The sequence below is a fragment of the Bombus affinis genome, chromosome 3 (genome assembly GCF_024516045.1).
Source record: "Bombus affinis isolate iyBomAffi1 chromosome 3, iyBomAffi1.2, whole genome shotgun sequence".
Lineage (NCBI taxonomy): Eukaryota > Metazoa > Arthropoda > Insecta > Hymenoptera > Apidae > Bombus > Bombus affinis.
The window spans coordinates 9,364,179-9,379,675 of record NC_066346.1 but is presented as its reverse complement, the minus strand read 5'-3'; the positions used below and the strand labels follow the sequence as shown (position 1 = coordinate 9,379,675).

Below are 15,497 nucleotides of genomic sequence, written 5' to 3'. Positions count from 1 at the left end.
CACGTCGTGCTGCATGTGAAGTAACGAAGTTTCCGTGTGTAGTGTGTATATACGCGGGTGGCGAGGGACGAGCATAAGGTAAACATAAAAACGCCGAAGTGGAACGGTAAGTAAATCCAGCGAACAGCGAGAAAGGAAAGGCTTCCCTCTTGGGAAACAACTTCGAGGCGGGACTAAAAAACGCGTTTCAACGTGCCTTTCGAGCTACGAGCCGCTGCATCGTCGTTAGAAAGTAAACGAGGCGCCGTTTACTATAAGAATGTGTGTCTTCATCTTCCTGAATCGATCCTTGAATCGAAACGTTCGATCGATCGATAATTAACCCTAAAATGACAGTGTGACCGACCTCATGAAATTTTAGACATGTTACGGAAGTATAAACGAACTTTAGAATATTTAATTTTTGTTTACCTTCCCCAATTTATACATTTATAAGTTTATAAAACAGTAGAAAGAAAGAATTCTTTTAGTATAATTTTATGTGAAGTTACTAGACAACTCATAGTATCTCTATTTATTTACTAGAAAAATAAAGCAGAAAATTGTGTATATCAATGATTTTATTTTACTCAAATTGACTAATATTTAGATTTATTAATTAAACCCTCGAAAAAAATGCAATAATCGCCATTCCCGATGAATCAATCGATCGACATATCAAAAATATGATCGAGAAACATCTGATATCGACTATAGAATCGATATTCTTTATCGAAATCTTACTTTTTACGATATATATTTTAATTGTTAATGAATTGTATTAGAATAAAATACAAATTATAGTAACTTTGCACTATATACGGTTATAACCATAACGTTCAAAATTTATTTTTTTGTATCGCAGAAAGTAACAGTCAATCTGTTAGATCATCATAGTCGATGTATTGCTTACGCCACTCTAACCGGCAGTATAATGTAAAAAAATACAATGATAGCGGTAACTTGCCCATAAAGTATTAGTACTAGCTACGATTGAATAAACCAAACAAAAGTATGCACTTTTAGTATTCCACGCAGTGCAGTGTAATGTTTCAGAAAGGAAAGATGTGTTAACAATAAGATTTAATAAATTATATAAATTTTTATAGCGTCTATACAATACTGTAATACTTATACTTATTCGTAATTTTTTAATTTTCAAAGTTAGCAATAAAGATGCAATATTGGCGATAAATATATACATTTTTTAAATAAAATTTATAACCACAATTTCCTACTTCCTATTTATATGTAATAATAAAATTATATTAAGAAATTGAATTTTAGACACAAGTCAGAAATGACTCACACATGGTCTCGTCCATAGTATGCTATTCGAGGGTTAATATTTGACACTGGGGCACTGTTTCGCAGTTTATCCACCTCGAACATGAAGTTCCATTAATGGTCTGTCTCGTTTAACTCTACTTTTCTTCATTCGACGCCTTTGTACGCACGTTATTACACTCAACTTTTTCATTGACAGTCGTGTCTAAACCATGTACACGTGCTTCGTTAGAAGCCATGTACAAGCAGTGCTTTGCTCACCGACCGTGTACGAAAAGAAAAATAACCGGAAAGACGAAGATAAAAACAGTCCAGAAAAATGTTTCATTCCTAACGAAACATTGAAGCCGGGGATCGACCCTTTCCTATCGTCGTGGACGCCACACCGCCACAAAACCGCAAATGACTAAACTCAAAGAAGAAAAAAAAAGAAGTGCACTCACCGTTCCTGGATACATCCAACTCCACGAGATTTTCGAAGTTCTGGATATCTGGTGGTAAGCGGTGAATTTCATTGTCACTCAAGCCTAGCTTTCGTAGCTTCTGCAGCCGAAAAAAATTCTGGAACGAGGAAAGACACGATAATAAGCGTATTTAATAAGAAAATAACAACAATGACAGTAAAAGCTACCCTTTACGCCATACGTAGTGCTTTAGACAGCACCCAACCCAGTAAATTAACTCAAAGAATTGTATTCTGGTTGCTAATATAATAAAATAAAAAAAATATCAGCTATGCCGTACACATTCTTCGCCGTTACATTACAGCCGATGGTATGATACGTCATGGGCACAATAGCAAGAGGAAAAGAGATACAATGAGAAAAAGATAGAGCGAGAGAAGTAAGAGAGGGGAGAAACGCATAGAAAGAAAAAGAGATACGGGTTATAAGACAGAAAAGTTGGCATGTAGCGGTATTTGTCTACCTTAGGTAGATCACGAATGTGATTCGCGTCCAGCAGGAGCTCTTCCAAGCTTCTCGAATATCGTAAAATATCATCGGGGACGCACGGCAGAGAGCAATGACGCTTGTCAATGTATTCCACCTGCCTGTTACACCCTTTAAAAATCGGTATGCAGCGGAACATGGTATTCCTTTTTTTCACTATTAATCACGTTAAAAGAACACCGAACATAATTGTCCCACGTTGATTCACGGCGGCACACGATGCTATTTGCACATTATTCGTCGAACGGGGATTAGATTAAAAGAAACTAGAAGGAAAACGAGCGGCACCGACACACACTTTCACGCCCTACTCGGCTTTAAACGCGCTCTCGGCTTGTGCCTCGAAGTCTGACGTCATCACGTCTCCAAACCACTGATCACGTTGCTCTAAAGCGACACACAACAATGAGCGAATACGACGCTTTGAGAAGACAGTTCCCCCACTACACCCTGTTCGCCATAAACTTACTGCATATATAGATGGGGAATCTTAAATAGGATGTTCAGTTATAACTATATGCTTTGATCACGGAATCCAGTCAGGAAGGTAAATAAAACCACGTAATTAAAATCTAGGGAAGATTGTTGAGAATTCGTGATTCTAATTTTGATAGAATTATTAATATAGGAAGCTCCTTTTTTGAACATTAACTCTTTAAGTAATAAGACTGAATGTATCTAGAACTAAATTAAACAATTATTTTTGTTATTGTTTAATTAAATGCGTCAAATTTAAAAAGTCAATTTAAATTATAATTCACCAGTAATTAATGATTAGTAGCACAATGGAGAATCACGTGACCAGGTATATTTATCTCTCTTAACTTGACTTAAACGGAGTATAGATATGAAATATGTACTTATAATCGAGAAGGTACTTTAACTAAGTTTTAGCTATGATACTTAGACGATAAACTAAAAATATTTGTATGTTGAAAATTACGGAATATTTTTTATTCTAATAGGGACTAGTTGTTATGAAAAATGTCGTTATGCGGCCTTTACAAGTTATGTTTAACTTGGATAATACAATCTGATATAACATAATGCATTTTATTTATGTTGCTAATTAATTTTGTACTGGAAATCCATTTCGATAAGTATTCAGCAAAATATAATTTATTAAAAATGATTAAGCTGAAATCATTACTAAAACCAAAGAATTTTGTTATTTATTTGTATAAGACTAATTTTTTATAAATAACCGAAATCGTGTTCTCTTGAAAGAATAATTATACCACGAATATTATTTAATAATTCTATATATGTCAATTTCTTAATATTTACAAATATTTTGATTTTTACCAATAGATGACACGGTTTCTTTTTTACCGACTACCTTTTCATTCCAATTTTTGTGACACAACCGCAAGAGTGCATTGTCAAGTAAGAAGGGATGAAAAGTTGCACTTCAAACTTGTTTATATTAAAATTGTTTTTAATTACAAATTTCATAACAAAATAAAATGTAAATGCACATAAATAATTCGCAAATCTTGTATGAAATATATGAAAAAACTAATTCTTTCTACAGCTTAACTCACTTCGCATACTCCGTCATGTGACATATGTTATTTATTGATAATAAGTAGGACACATATGTATAGGCTGGTAAAGCTAAGAACTTATTTGCATTACATATTCGGTGAGTTGTCATTTTTTACACTTGATCTTACAAATTATACATATTACTATTGCTTCAACTGTATAATAATCAGATCCATAAAAAGTTATTATTTTTAATAAAATTATTATATTATCTCACTTTTTTTTTTATTACAGTGTCAGATCTATATTTTCAAACATATTAATTCCAATATGACTATTGCATTAATATCAGAATATTTGGAAACACATCAAGGTAGAGATAAATTTTTGAGAACATTGTCTTATATGGCAAAATTTGCTACGTTGGGCACATCCTCAAATGAAACAGAAAAGAAATTAAAAATATTTAGCAGTCAAATGAGTGAATGCAGAATGATTTTAAGATTATTAGATGACATACCAACCATTCATTATGCAATGACATATGGATGGGGAAAAGAGGTATATATATTAATGAAATAAAATATACTTACAATATAAAAGAAAATAATTTCTGCAAATTGTGTTTCATTTTCTATATATTAATGTAATATACAAATGTATACTATTTTTCTACAGGCATATAAATTTCATATGTCATCTAATAGGAGCCAGATCGGTTGATCAGATGTGTGGAATTAATGCAGATTTTGGTGGATATTATGTTTGGCCCAGTAGAACACACTTTTTGGGCTGGCAAACATAAATTGATTGAAATTGATACTGAAGCATGGAATAATGCTTCAACATGGTTCTGGATAATTTCTCTGCAACTGTCATTGTTAAAGTATGTTATACAGAAGATATAATTAAATATTGTACTTAAACGCTTTGATTATATGTATATTTTTTATAGATCTCTGCGAAAATTAAAGCAGTTTAACAATTATAAGATGCATCTTAGTAAAACTAACTGCAATACAAGGTAAATTTAGGAACAATATACAAATATTTTTATACTCATTTGATTAATATGACTTTATAATATCAATTATTTATTTTTATTTTATATATATAATATTTATTTTTGAACAGAATTGCCTTGAAGACAGTAAGAAGACAGAGGTGGAATGAATTACTAACTTGCATAAGATTAGTCTTAGATATAAGTTATGCAGTTAGTTATCTGCCATCTGGCACATTCTGGGGAGGACAGTTAAAAACTTGGCAAGTTGGGGCGCTTGGAACATTGTCTTCCTTGATTGGTTTGTATCAAGCTTTAAATAAACGAGCCAAACACAAAAGTTCATAATATCTACAGTTAAGAATAAGGTGGCAAGAATTGTTACAATTATCAGTATAAATATATTTTTTTATTTCTGTTAATCAATTTATATAAGAAATGTTGTGTAATAAATGTCAAATAAATCATAATTAAAAGAAAATCTTAATTGTTTAATCTTTTTATGTAATTTAAAACATAATTTTATATATCATGAAACAATACAATATTGTTAACATAATAAAGAACAATTTATTGTTTTTAATATATCAATTTTGTGTTACAAGGTATGTTTTAACAAGGATATATGCAGTAGGAAAAAAAGCTAAAGCAATATAAATTATTGATATTTCGGATAAAGCTTACTTGATTTTAAGCTAATTAGTATTTATATATGTTTACTATTGATCGAATCGTTTTTACATGTTATTCGAATGTCAGTATTTGTAAATTATAGATATAGGTTCTATTATCAATAAAAGTGAAAGAATAGGAGGCACTTTCTGTATGAACATAAATAAAAAATATTTTGCTACCTAGAGCACGATGTAATCATTGCCTCGCGAGTGGTTAAATCTCTTAAAAGTGTTAAGAAAACTTGACATTATGCGTACCAGTAGCAGTCTTGTTTCTTTAATAATAGATCACCCTGTATCGCGTGGTTATCAATGATTTAAAAATAATTTGTGTTTTCCACGTTAGAATAAAATCTATGGAGATTATATTAAAAGGCACGACTTATTAAAAGTTTGTAAATAAGATAATATTTCCGATAAAAGAGCATCTTTAAAATTTCTGACGGCTCATTATTCATTATCTTTTCGCCGTTAATTCGTTAGTTTTTAGTCTAAGAGTTTTTGTCGTTCATTAGTTTAGAACCATTCTTAGGCATTAGCAAAAACTGATCTTTTGTTTACTAAAAACTTTATGATTACATTCGAAGCTTTTGTAGAATATATGTATATATATACATATATTATTTTGTATGTTGTATTAAAGCACTTCATAGGAGTATTTTCTTATGTATATAATAACCATATTGTTTGATAATTGTATTTGATGTAACACGATATATTTTTTTTGTGTATTTGTTCCACTTCCTTAAACCAGGCGAAATTTTAATGACTCAGAAATATGATAAATTCACCTTCCCTTTAATATGTGTTAAGTAATTCAGTACTATAGCAGTGTAACTTGCAGTTGATTATATGAATTTTAAATTATTTAAATCTTAAATTTATACTTTTATCTTGGATCATCATTAATGTATGATCATCATTAATGTGTAATCTATAATTATTTAAAATAAAGAATATAATATATAAATCATAATCACTATTATCATAAATATCGAATATGAAATACTTGAATAACATCGTTTTATACTGTATCTGTTTCAGTAATTTTCTAAAAATTGATAATCATAACTTGAATTTTCTTCCAGTATAATTTCAAATTTCAAAATTTTAAGTTCCAAATTTTAGACTTTAATTCACCTTATTTTTGCCGGTATTTATTCCCTACAATTATTCTGAACTTCTTATAATTTTTTTTTTTTAATAACGAGGATATTTGTAATTATTTGCGACAAGAACCTTCAATTTGAACGAAGTACTGTAATTTGGATTAATTTAAATATATCAAAATTGAACAAATTAAATACAAATTAATATGATTAATATAATTTGTGTTGTTAACTGATATTTACTTTATGATTTTGTTCATACTAACTATCAAATTCTCATATAATAACATTTAGTATCTAGCAGTTTGCATAAGCAGATATTTTTAAGGCCAGGAGTTTAAAAAGGGCAGAAGGTTCATTTGGAGGAATTATTTTCTCGAACGATAAAAAGAAAAGGAACAAAATGATGAAACAAAAAAGGAGGAACGACAAATGGAAGTCTATCTGCAAAAATATGATTTTTAATTCACTCAACAAAATGATATCAAAACATCAGAAACGCGATTAGAAGCAATATTGCAAAATCTTCTTGAAAGAAAATACATAACATAATATCGTAACAAAAAATAAAAACAGAATCAAATTACTACAATCCGCTCCAGAATCGTAGACCATGTACTTCTCCATTTCGTCAACAGTTAAACAGTCCCTGTAAACGAAGCTCATAAAGGCTTATCGCCTTGGCTAAGAGTATAAATTATGATTACAATTGCCATTTTGGTAATAACCCTTACACTGTACAATGTAACGTAAAACTACAACGACGGGCGATATCATCGACAAATGTCGGTATATAGCCTGGGTTCTAATTGGTACTCAAATTAAATGCGTTCTTCGCAAAAAATAACAATAATTAAATGAACAACTCCTCCTGCCGCTAGAATTCCACAATAATCTAATCTCATCGAACAGTGTACGATTAAGCGTAATATTTCGCCGATAGATTATTATAGCGGCGTGTTGTATTTTTGTGGATTTTTTTAAACATTGTGAACTCATTCCTTCTCTTGTTTCGCTTCTTTTTTGACGATCGAGTGGCTTCCCATTTTATCGTATAAAAATTATTGTCACTATAAAAGCCACAATTGGACCCACACGGATTCAATGTAAATGCACACTCGTAACGCATAATTATCATATAATGTGATGTGTTACTCAATGGCACAATTATTGCAATAAAACGATCAACAAGAGAACCAGTCCCTAAATAAACGTACTAAATAAAAATACTGTTTGTTGAGAACGCGACTGTGGCCGCGTTCGAAATAGGAACTTTATGAGAAACACGATTTTTATCCATTAGTCTCTATACCGCGGACGTATGTGATATTAACGATAATAAACAAATCGTTGCATTTGCCGATCAGCTGGTATGTCCGGTATTTCAATGTATATCGTCAAACCAGCTGCCCGCAGCTTTGCGATAAAAAACTAAGTTTGCACCCTGTCAGTAAGTCAGCTAGCGCAACGTCCTTGCAAAAACAAATAGTCAAAAAAAAATTTGTATGTGACCATGGAAGAGAAGCTCAATAATTGTACTTAAATAGTGGGATTATTCGTTCCACGGGACCAGGAATTTACGTTTGGCGATAATCCGACCACTTGATTTGTCTTTGAATTGCGCATTAAAGGTTTATGATGCCACATTGATTCCATTGAGTGTTGCCATTGCCAGCAACTGCGACAAAAGTATCGGAAGCACACCTACAAATACGATAGAATATAATAAAATATCTTTTATCTAAAAAGGAAAAAAAAAATTTTTTCATACCACTTCACGACAAAAATAGGGTCCCTGTTGTACAGAGCACCCTGAACACATGGAATCTTCTAAATATGGATCAACTTGCACCTATTAAAGACAATAGATTGTATTATAATTTTGTTCTGTTAATATATCATAAACATTTCATAAAATTACGCGAACCTTTTTTGTAAATTTGGCAGTTTTTATTTCTATGAAAGCAGCTGAAATTGCTTTCATGTATGAATGTTTTGTACTAAATGTAACACGACCAGATCCAATTGGATATTTGTGTTTGTCAGTATCAATCCCTGAAATTAAATTTTAATCTTACTAATATGCATCTAATAATCGAGGTATGTCGATTTTTACCTGCATAAATAACCCCACGAAACAGATCATCCATAATTTTTGCTAAACCAGCGGCAGTTAGCATACCATGAAGAGCACCAACAAATACTGTTTTATGAGGATCAAGTTTTTGCGATGAGGATTTTACATAATTACTGTCTTCAAGAATCCAAGGTATTACTTGTACCTATGTCAAAATTGTTACATGAATATTATAACTCTTACAAGGAATGCAATAGAATTTTACTAAAAAAGAAGTAATATGCACCTCTTTTGCTTTCATACGTTTAGATGATATTTTGTAATACCAACTGCCACCATTGGTAAAATCATGTGTACAACATGTCAATAAAGTTCTCACCTTAAACAATACATATTTGTTTTAGCTCGTTAAAAACAAATAAATTAGAAAAGAGGTAAAGTGCTAAAAATATTTAACTACCTGTTTCTCTGACTCAAATATAATATATACATATCCTTTTGGCTGCGTGGCAGACTGATCTTTTCCCGGCCATTCCACTCGTATTGGACCGAACTGCTTGAAAGTGGCGATTAAAAGAGATTCGGTGATATCCCAAGGTACACCACCAAGAAATACTTTAGATGAGTAACCTGATGGTTTTTGAGTGCGTTGCGGCAATATGCCACTCCAAGTACAAGTTGGGTCACAAAGTGCTAAAATAATAATTTTTTAATGTTGCTAACACATCCTCTCTACTGTTTCTTATATTTTAATAAATGAATTATTACCAGCGGCACTTCGATGAAAACGCGCTACACGTTCAAGCGAGAGCTGTGGATCTAAAATATTTATCGGAGGTGAATTCAGGGCCATCATATGATTTCCAGTGGAACAACAGCTTTTTTCGTGCGACATAAAAGAATTCAGGAAACCGCCGTTTTGATTCGATCCGTAGTGATGACCTCGATTGTGTCCATGTGAATGATGATGATGTGTCGACGAGTTTTGATGGGATGAAGATAGATATTTTTTCACTGCCATTCGTTGGAACGCGGCTACTCTATTATTTGTGCATAAGTCCACTTCCGGCGACATCAATGAACCCAGAGACTGAGGGTAACATTCGTGTGACGATGAATTTAACGATAAACAATTCTAAAATGAAACAATTTCTTTTTTCCTAACCTTGATGAACTTAGATAATTATTGTCTATAACTTTAAAAAAAATACCATTATATCGGATAGAGACCCATCCACACTACCTATACCACTCGTGTCTGAGTCCGCTGGTGAGTTCGATCTTGATCCATTGCACCCCATCACATGTGGATACTCGAAAGTAGGACTACTGCAGTCGCTGTTGAAATAAAAATTACCAGTTAGTAATTGTTTTTATTATAATTATATATGATAATAAAAAATTAATTAAAAAAATACCTATAAGGTGGTGACCCACGAATGGGTCTTCCGTAATAAGGAGAATGAATGGGCGATGAGGGTGATCCCACATTCTGCATAGATCCTCGACTTTTCGGTGATGATGTCGTTTGGTTACTACTGTTCGTAGATGAGTACGAATAAGGATTCGAATACAGACTTCCAGGTGTGCTAGGGCTACCAGGTGTAGTAATAGAACTTGGGGAACTTGGAATTTCAAGTATCGATGAGTTTGAGCAAATTCCGCTCCTATCATTGCCCTATATTCAAAAATATATAACAAAACCAATTAAAAATTTTTTAAATATATATTTCAATCCAAAAAATCATCTTTTAATTATAAAAATATCTTTTTAATTATAAAAACATTCAATTTATTACTTGTAAGCAATAAGAAAATATTTGCGTCTTCTTTGCCAAAGAGAAGCCTGCTACACCATTATTGGACCGCGTCCAAAATAATGTTGCAACGTAAAAAATAGGAACAACATGCAATTACAAGTTCACAGAAAAGCTGAGGTCAAAGAGAAGCGAAGATAGAAGAAGAGTGAGCTGTGATAGAGCCGTTTGGCTCAAGCTTGTAAATTCTTGGCTACCCTGGAATTCGGGTCGCACTAACGCGCGCGGCTATGCGTAATTTATTTTGCCCAACGTATTATATGTCGGCTCTAATACGCGCATTTCGATGTCCTGTCGGTCCTTTATGTACAGATGCATCCAGCAAATGGTGAAGGTAATAACGTTAAAGGCGACGAGAAGAGCCTGATAAAATGTCCATTAAAGTGTCTGGTCGATAAGGCACGACTTTCACATGGATCTCTCTTGCTTTTACCCCTTTCGACCGCGTATAGTACTATTTAACTATCGTTGCAATTTAAATTGCAATAATTTTCTATTATTATTTATGTTATTTTACAAAGAAAATAACTTTTAACCTATTGATAACATGACTGATGATATTTATCACTGTGAGAAAAGAAATCCATTAAAATATTGCTGTACGTTACAACATGTACTTAGTTTTGGATTTCTCCGGTTGGCTTTAAAATTTTACAAAATATTATTTTTATCGTCGCAGACTTTATTATCTCCATCCGTTATCGTTATTTGCGCTATCCTAAATGGATGTTAGGAGGTATTGGTCGCAACAAAATATATTGAAAATCGATACATCAGGTATCCAGGAGGTCCCTATTGTGCAAAAAAATTAGCCGCGCGACGGGCGGAAAAGGAAGTTCGAGGAGCAGTTGGAGTCACTCCAATGAGGATAATCATTGTTCCGGTTATTGCATTGCCAGCCGGCAAACGTTTCAGAATACTGCCTACTTCATTTCTATTCGAGATTTTCACTATCATATCCAACACGTGACGTTCATAAATTGAAAGAAAAACATTTTAAAGATCTTCGAGTTCCTCGTACATTTCGAGTAATTAAAACGTATTCACAGAAATCGTTAAATTATCGCTCATGTATAATGGTCCTTCTAGAACCTTTGGATTCAAAGCAAATTTTATTAATATATAGGAACCTTTCCAACCATAGAATGAAGACCATAGTTGGGTCTTCATAGAATTTAATTAAACTTAATAATTACTTAATAATTATTTTATTACACTATAGATTATTTAATTTTTATTTTGTGATTTGTCGAAAATAAAAAAAACATTATTATTTATGAGGTATTATTACAAATTACTGGAAGGGTAATTATCTCTGATAAGTATGACGTAAATAGCGAAATTACTTGACTTACATGAGACTGAAATATCTCAGGCAGTTGGGAGAATTTTAGGCATAATATAAAAAATAAAAGGAAATGTCACCTGATAATGCTGAGAAGATCCTTGATTGCGACCCTGATACTGATAATTACGGCAACCGGACGCAGCTGTTGACTGGCTGCCTAACAATGATCCCCGAGGTAAACCCAGTCCAAATAAATCCGAAATTGACATGTCTCCTAACGTGAGAGAAAAAATACAAAATACGTTGCCGTTTTAAATAAAATCACAAGAAAATACGACACAGCGCAACGAGGACTATCGATTGACAAACGACGAACGTACGCGCTCGTTAGTTTTGAAACAACTAAGCAGGCGATTAGAACAAATTTTCTTATATCTTGAATCTTTAAAAAAAAGAAAAAGAGGTAACAATGTAACTCGTTAAGCAGATATTGGAACCGATAATTAAATTTATACGAAGATTAGTCATAAAACTGATGGTAGTTATAAAACAAAAACAAAGGTCTTTGATTATTTTGTTAATAATCGTAAAACAGATTATTAATTATAGTGAAGAGAGATCACAGGAGCAGATTCTCGCTGATTTTATCCTTATCTAATGAATCTAAAAGTACACGATTTACTCATATAAGATAAAAAATACATTTAAAATGCCTCCTCTATCTTTGTATCGGGTAAAAATAAATAACCTTATATTCACATAACAAATCAAATAATATCTCCTATCTCTGTATATTATTTGATCACATTCGATCGTCAACCGTATCCATCATAACAGAAGGACTAACAGCCAATCTGTGAATTTATCCAAAAATCAAAACAAGACGGTCACATACGATTATATAAAAATAGGACAAAGGAAACGGAACTTTTACCATCGATATTGTTGTTCTTATTGGGTTGCGTGCAAGATGCATCGTGTGAGTATCCTTGGAAGTTAGTCGCCGGCGGAGAGTCTAATAGCAAGTTACCGATGTACTGTAGCTGATGTAGATGTTCTCGGTCACTGTCGCGATCTCGTTGTTGTTGTAATTTGTCGCGATGCAACTGTTCACGTTGTTGCAGCTGTATGTGGTCCTGGTCGCGTGACGCTTGCATTTGCTGGCCATGCGATATATCATTGTTCCAATCAGGTGTGTCGGATATTTTCACTCCATCGGCATCACACGATAAATCTAGCTGCAAAAGAGAAAAGAAAAGAATCAGTCGTTAGAATATTTCAAATTGAATGTTTGAAATAGAGACAAAGTTTGTCTCTGGTTAAATGATCACGTTTGGTATGTTTGGTATTGCGATAACAAGGTATAATGTTATAAAGAGATAATAGAGGAACACTGTCACCATTTTTCCTTCCATAGTGGCACCGATTGAATTATTATTCGTTTTATTTTTCCTTTATGAACAAGCAATTGAAAATAAATAATATACCACTAATTTTTACGATTGATAATTAACTGTAACGCGTATGTGAGTAGACGCTACAGGAAGTATGGACGCTACACGGAATGTTTAGAATTGCGGGGTTCACTACGTAAATTATACACATATTTGTATTTCAATGTTAAGAAAACATTGTAGAAATTGATGCTATTATTTTTATCTAATTTGTAAAGTCTTTTTAGTAGCATACTTTTGATTAACGGCTATTCGAATCGATCGCGTCGCTCGTTACGTCAACCGATTTTCCTTGCGTAATTTCCGGTAAAAGTGATGAAATTTCAGAACTTGCACGATTCCTCGGAAGATACACTACACGGAGAATTAGAAAATGATTTCGAACGCTAAAAAACGTTTCGTTCACGTTTAAAGATCGTGAAATTTAATGCGTATCACCTACCACTGAATTCCTCGAAGTCATCGCTACGAACGATATCAGCAAACTATGCTTCGAGTTTTCGGTACAGAATAACGAAAACAGGAGCCTGAAGGACGCCACTCCCAGTTTGCGTTCGAGGAATTCGGAAAAAAAATTTTGCAGGGCAGGGGAATACATCGAGGCATTCTAGAGGTTCAACGAGAATTCCAAACTTCGTAGAATTCAACTTTGTCAAGTTCAAAGGCGTACTAGACATAAGGACGCTTATAATCGATTCGAATACGTAATTATCATTTCGTATTACATCAGTTAACATTGTAACATTTACTACGCCCTTAAAATTGTATAACATTCTGACACGTTGAATCATACAAGGGTTGCATTATTGATATCGATAATTTTTACAAAAGTCATATATCTCTATAGACATTATATGTATATATATAAATATATATGTATATGTATATATTTATATATATGTATATACATGTACAAGGTAGCAAATATAGGAGAAACTTAGATTTCTGAAGAGAAATTTAATTACATCACGAAGTGAAAGATGAAATTAGAATATTGTAAGAATGTTACATAAGAACAGGAATATATATACATATAGTGTAACAAAAATTTATATATGTATCATATATGCTAATACTTATTTATGGTTTCATATAAAAATTACATTCTTACTTAATTTAATAATTTTTTGGTTTACTAATCCAACTATTTGCAATGATATAAATTTTGTCTTAATACATAGTCCCGTACTATGTTTGCGAAAGGTATCGTACATCTTCGTAGAATTTGAAGACAGACAGTTTTTAGGAGAAATTAAATTGCAACAAATTCTTTATTACTTCTGTTCAATACCTTCAAAATGACTGACGAAGGGTTAAGGACAATATCAGAAGGCGCGACACGCATATGGAGAGAAAGGGGAAGAATATCAGCGTACGAAACGCAACGTGTTTTGCACGTGGACGCGTTGCGGCTCAACGTACGATTCGCGTGTTTGTTTACAAGTGAGGACGCAGGACATTCCTCGTATTCGGTTTTATATTCTATGTAGGTTCTACGTTATAATTATCACCGTGTACCAGCACATGATTTACATGACAAATTTTCCTTTCGAAGCGACACCATAGTACTAACGAAATTGTAAAGTAGGTTACCAATCGACCGCATGAGAAGTCAAAGAACGAGGTCCATAGAAAAATAAGGCGTAATTAAAACAATAATACATAGACGTGAAAAAATAAATATGAAACAATTAGAAAAAAGGGATATAGAATTTTTATAAAGGAATATAACGACTTACCAATTGCATTAACGTAAGCATGTCGATCTTTGATTGAGCCTTGACGAATTTTTCAATTGTTCTGTGATCGCTGTTCTCCACTGAATTCAAAGTGGTAACTCGTAACGTACTTCAATGAATTATATAAACTTGATATTGCATATAAATTTAATAAGATTTTTTTTTATTTAATTTAGTAGCGAAGAATCAAATACACGAGTTTTAGTAAATTGTTTAATCAACAATTATCGTGTTACATTAAAAGATTTTTGGGATACTTTAATCCCACCGGGTTTGTTTAATTACTTGCCGGGGGATAATATTTTAATTATTTCAACTCCCAAAATCGCCCATTTATAATTAATTTGTTGGTTCTTTGAAAGTAAAATTTATTTTCTTGGGTTCAATTTAGTGTCGATACAGAAACGATGGAGACGGAACGCCCATTCTTCTCCACATTGCTCCACTCTGTGAACTGAATTGAAGATCTCTATTCCTCCCTTTCCCCCTTTCACCCGCAGGTTCCATCTTTGGAAACCACCGGCGCAGTTCGCGAATGCGCGCGATTGTGGAATTTTATATGTGCAATAAGATACAAAATTGTATCATTTAATATGTAATATTTCAAATTCAGATTTTATATATTGGTGAAT

The 15,497-nt window shown here is 32.7% G+C and overlaps 3 protein-coding genes and 1 long non-coding RNA gene across 18 annotated transcripts in view; 2 read left to right on the top strand and 2 right to left on the bottom strand.

Annotated features, from left to right (window-relative positions):
* The window catches only part of LOC126914314 (protein lap4), a 53,310-nt gene extending 50,663 nt beyond the window's left edge, over positions 1 to 2,647 (bottom strand). For 11 of the 12 annotated variants that reach the window (XR_007709627.1, XR_007709628.1, XM_050718062.1 and 8 more), the window contains exons 1-2: positions 2,194 to 2,647; positions 1,710 to 1,827 (exon numbers count right to left, since the gene is read on the bottom strand). Coding sequence is in view for 9 of the 12 variants with exons in the window: in XM_050718062.1 (XP_050574019.1) it covers positions 1,710 to 1,827; positions 2,194 to 2,355 (280 nt within the window). In the remaining 3 variants the exon portion in view is untranslated. Of the gene's footprint in view, positions 1 to 1,709; positions 1,828 to 1,897; positions 2,038 to 2,193 lie in introns of those variants that run through there. The other variant, XM_050718068.1, reaches the window with a different exon arrangement.
* Positions 1,238 to 1,800, top strand: LOC126914375 (uncharacterized). The gene is made up of 2 exons (XR_007709642.1): positions 1,238 to 1,386; positions 1,466 to 1,800. It is a non-coding gene; the product is annotated as an uncharacterized LOC126914375 (long non-coding RNA).
* A 935-nt stretch (positions 2,648 to 3,582) lies between the features above and the next one.
* On the top strand, positions 3,583 to 5,566 carry LOC126914362 (peroxisomal membrane protein 11C). Its single transcript, XM_050718195.1, has 5 exons — positions 3,583 to 3,861; positions 3,999 to 4,265; positions 4,412 to 4,590; positions 4,660 to 4,728; positions 4,839 to 5,566. The coding sequence occupies exons 2-5, from the start codon at positions 4,035 to 4,037 to the stop codon at positions 5,053 to 5,055; spliced, it is 696 nt and encodes a 231-aa protein (XP_050574152.1). The 5' UTR covers positions 3,583 to 3,861; positions 3,999 to 4,034; the 3' UTR covers positions 5,056 to 5,566.
* Positions 5,567 to 6,929: 1,363 nt separating this feature from the next.
* Positions 6,930 to 15,327, bottom strand: LOC126914333 (cytoplasmic polyadenylation element-binding protein 1). Of its 4 annotated transcripts, none has more exons than XM_050718124.1 (12): positions 14,866 to 15,327; positions 12,607 to 12,910; positions 11,810 to 11,946; positions 9,986 to 10,245; positions 9,779 to 9,905; positions 9,336 to 9,702; positions 9,028 to 9,260; positions 8,854 to 8,946; positions 8,607 to 8,772; positions 8,418 to 8,545; positions 8,262 to 8,342; positions 6,930 to 8,194 (listed from the first exon to the last, which is right to left on the bottom strand). In XM_050718124.1, the coding sequence occupies exons 1-12, from the start codon at positions 14,884 to 14,886 to the stop codon at positions 8,030 to 8,032; spliced, it is 2,082 nt and encodes a 693-aa protein (XP_050574081.1). In that variant the 5' UTR covers positions 14,887 to 15,327; the 3' UTR covers positions 6,930 to 8,029. The 4 variants fall into 4 exon arrangements, with proteins under 4 accessions (XP_050574081.1, XP_050574080.1, XP_050574079.1 ...); XM_050718123.1 differs by lacking the exon at positions 14,866 to 15,327 and adding an exon at positions 14,418 to 14,486; XM_050718122.1 differs by lacking the exon at positions 14,866 to 15,327 and adding an exon at positions 13,569 to 13,692.
* Between the last annotated feature and the right edge of the window lie 170 nt (positions 15,328 to 15,497).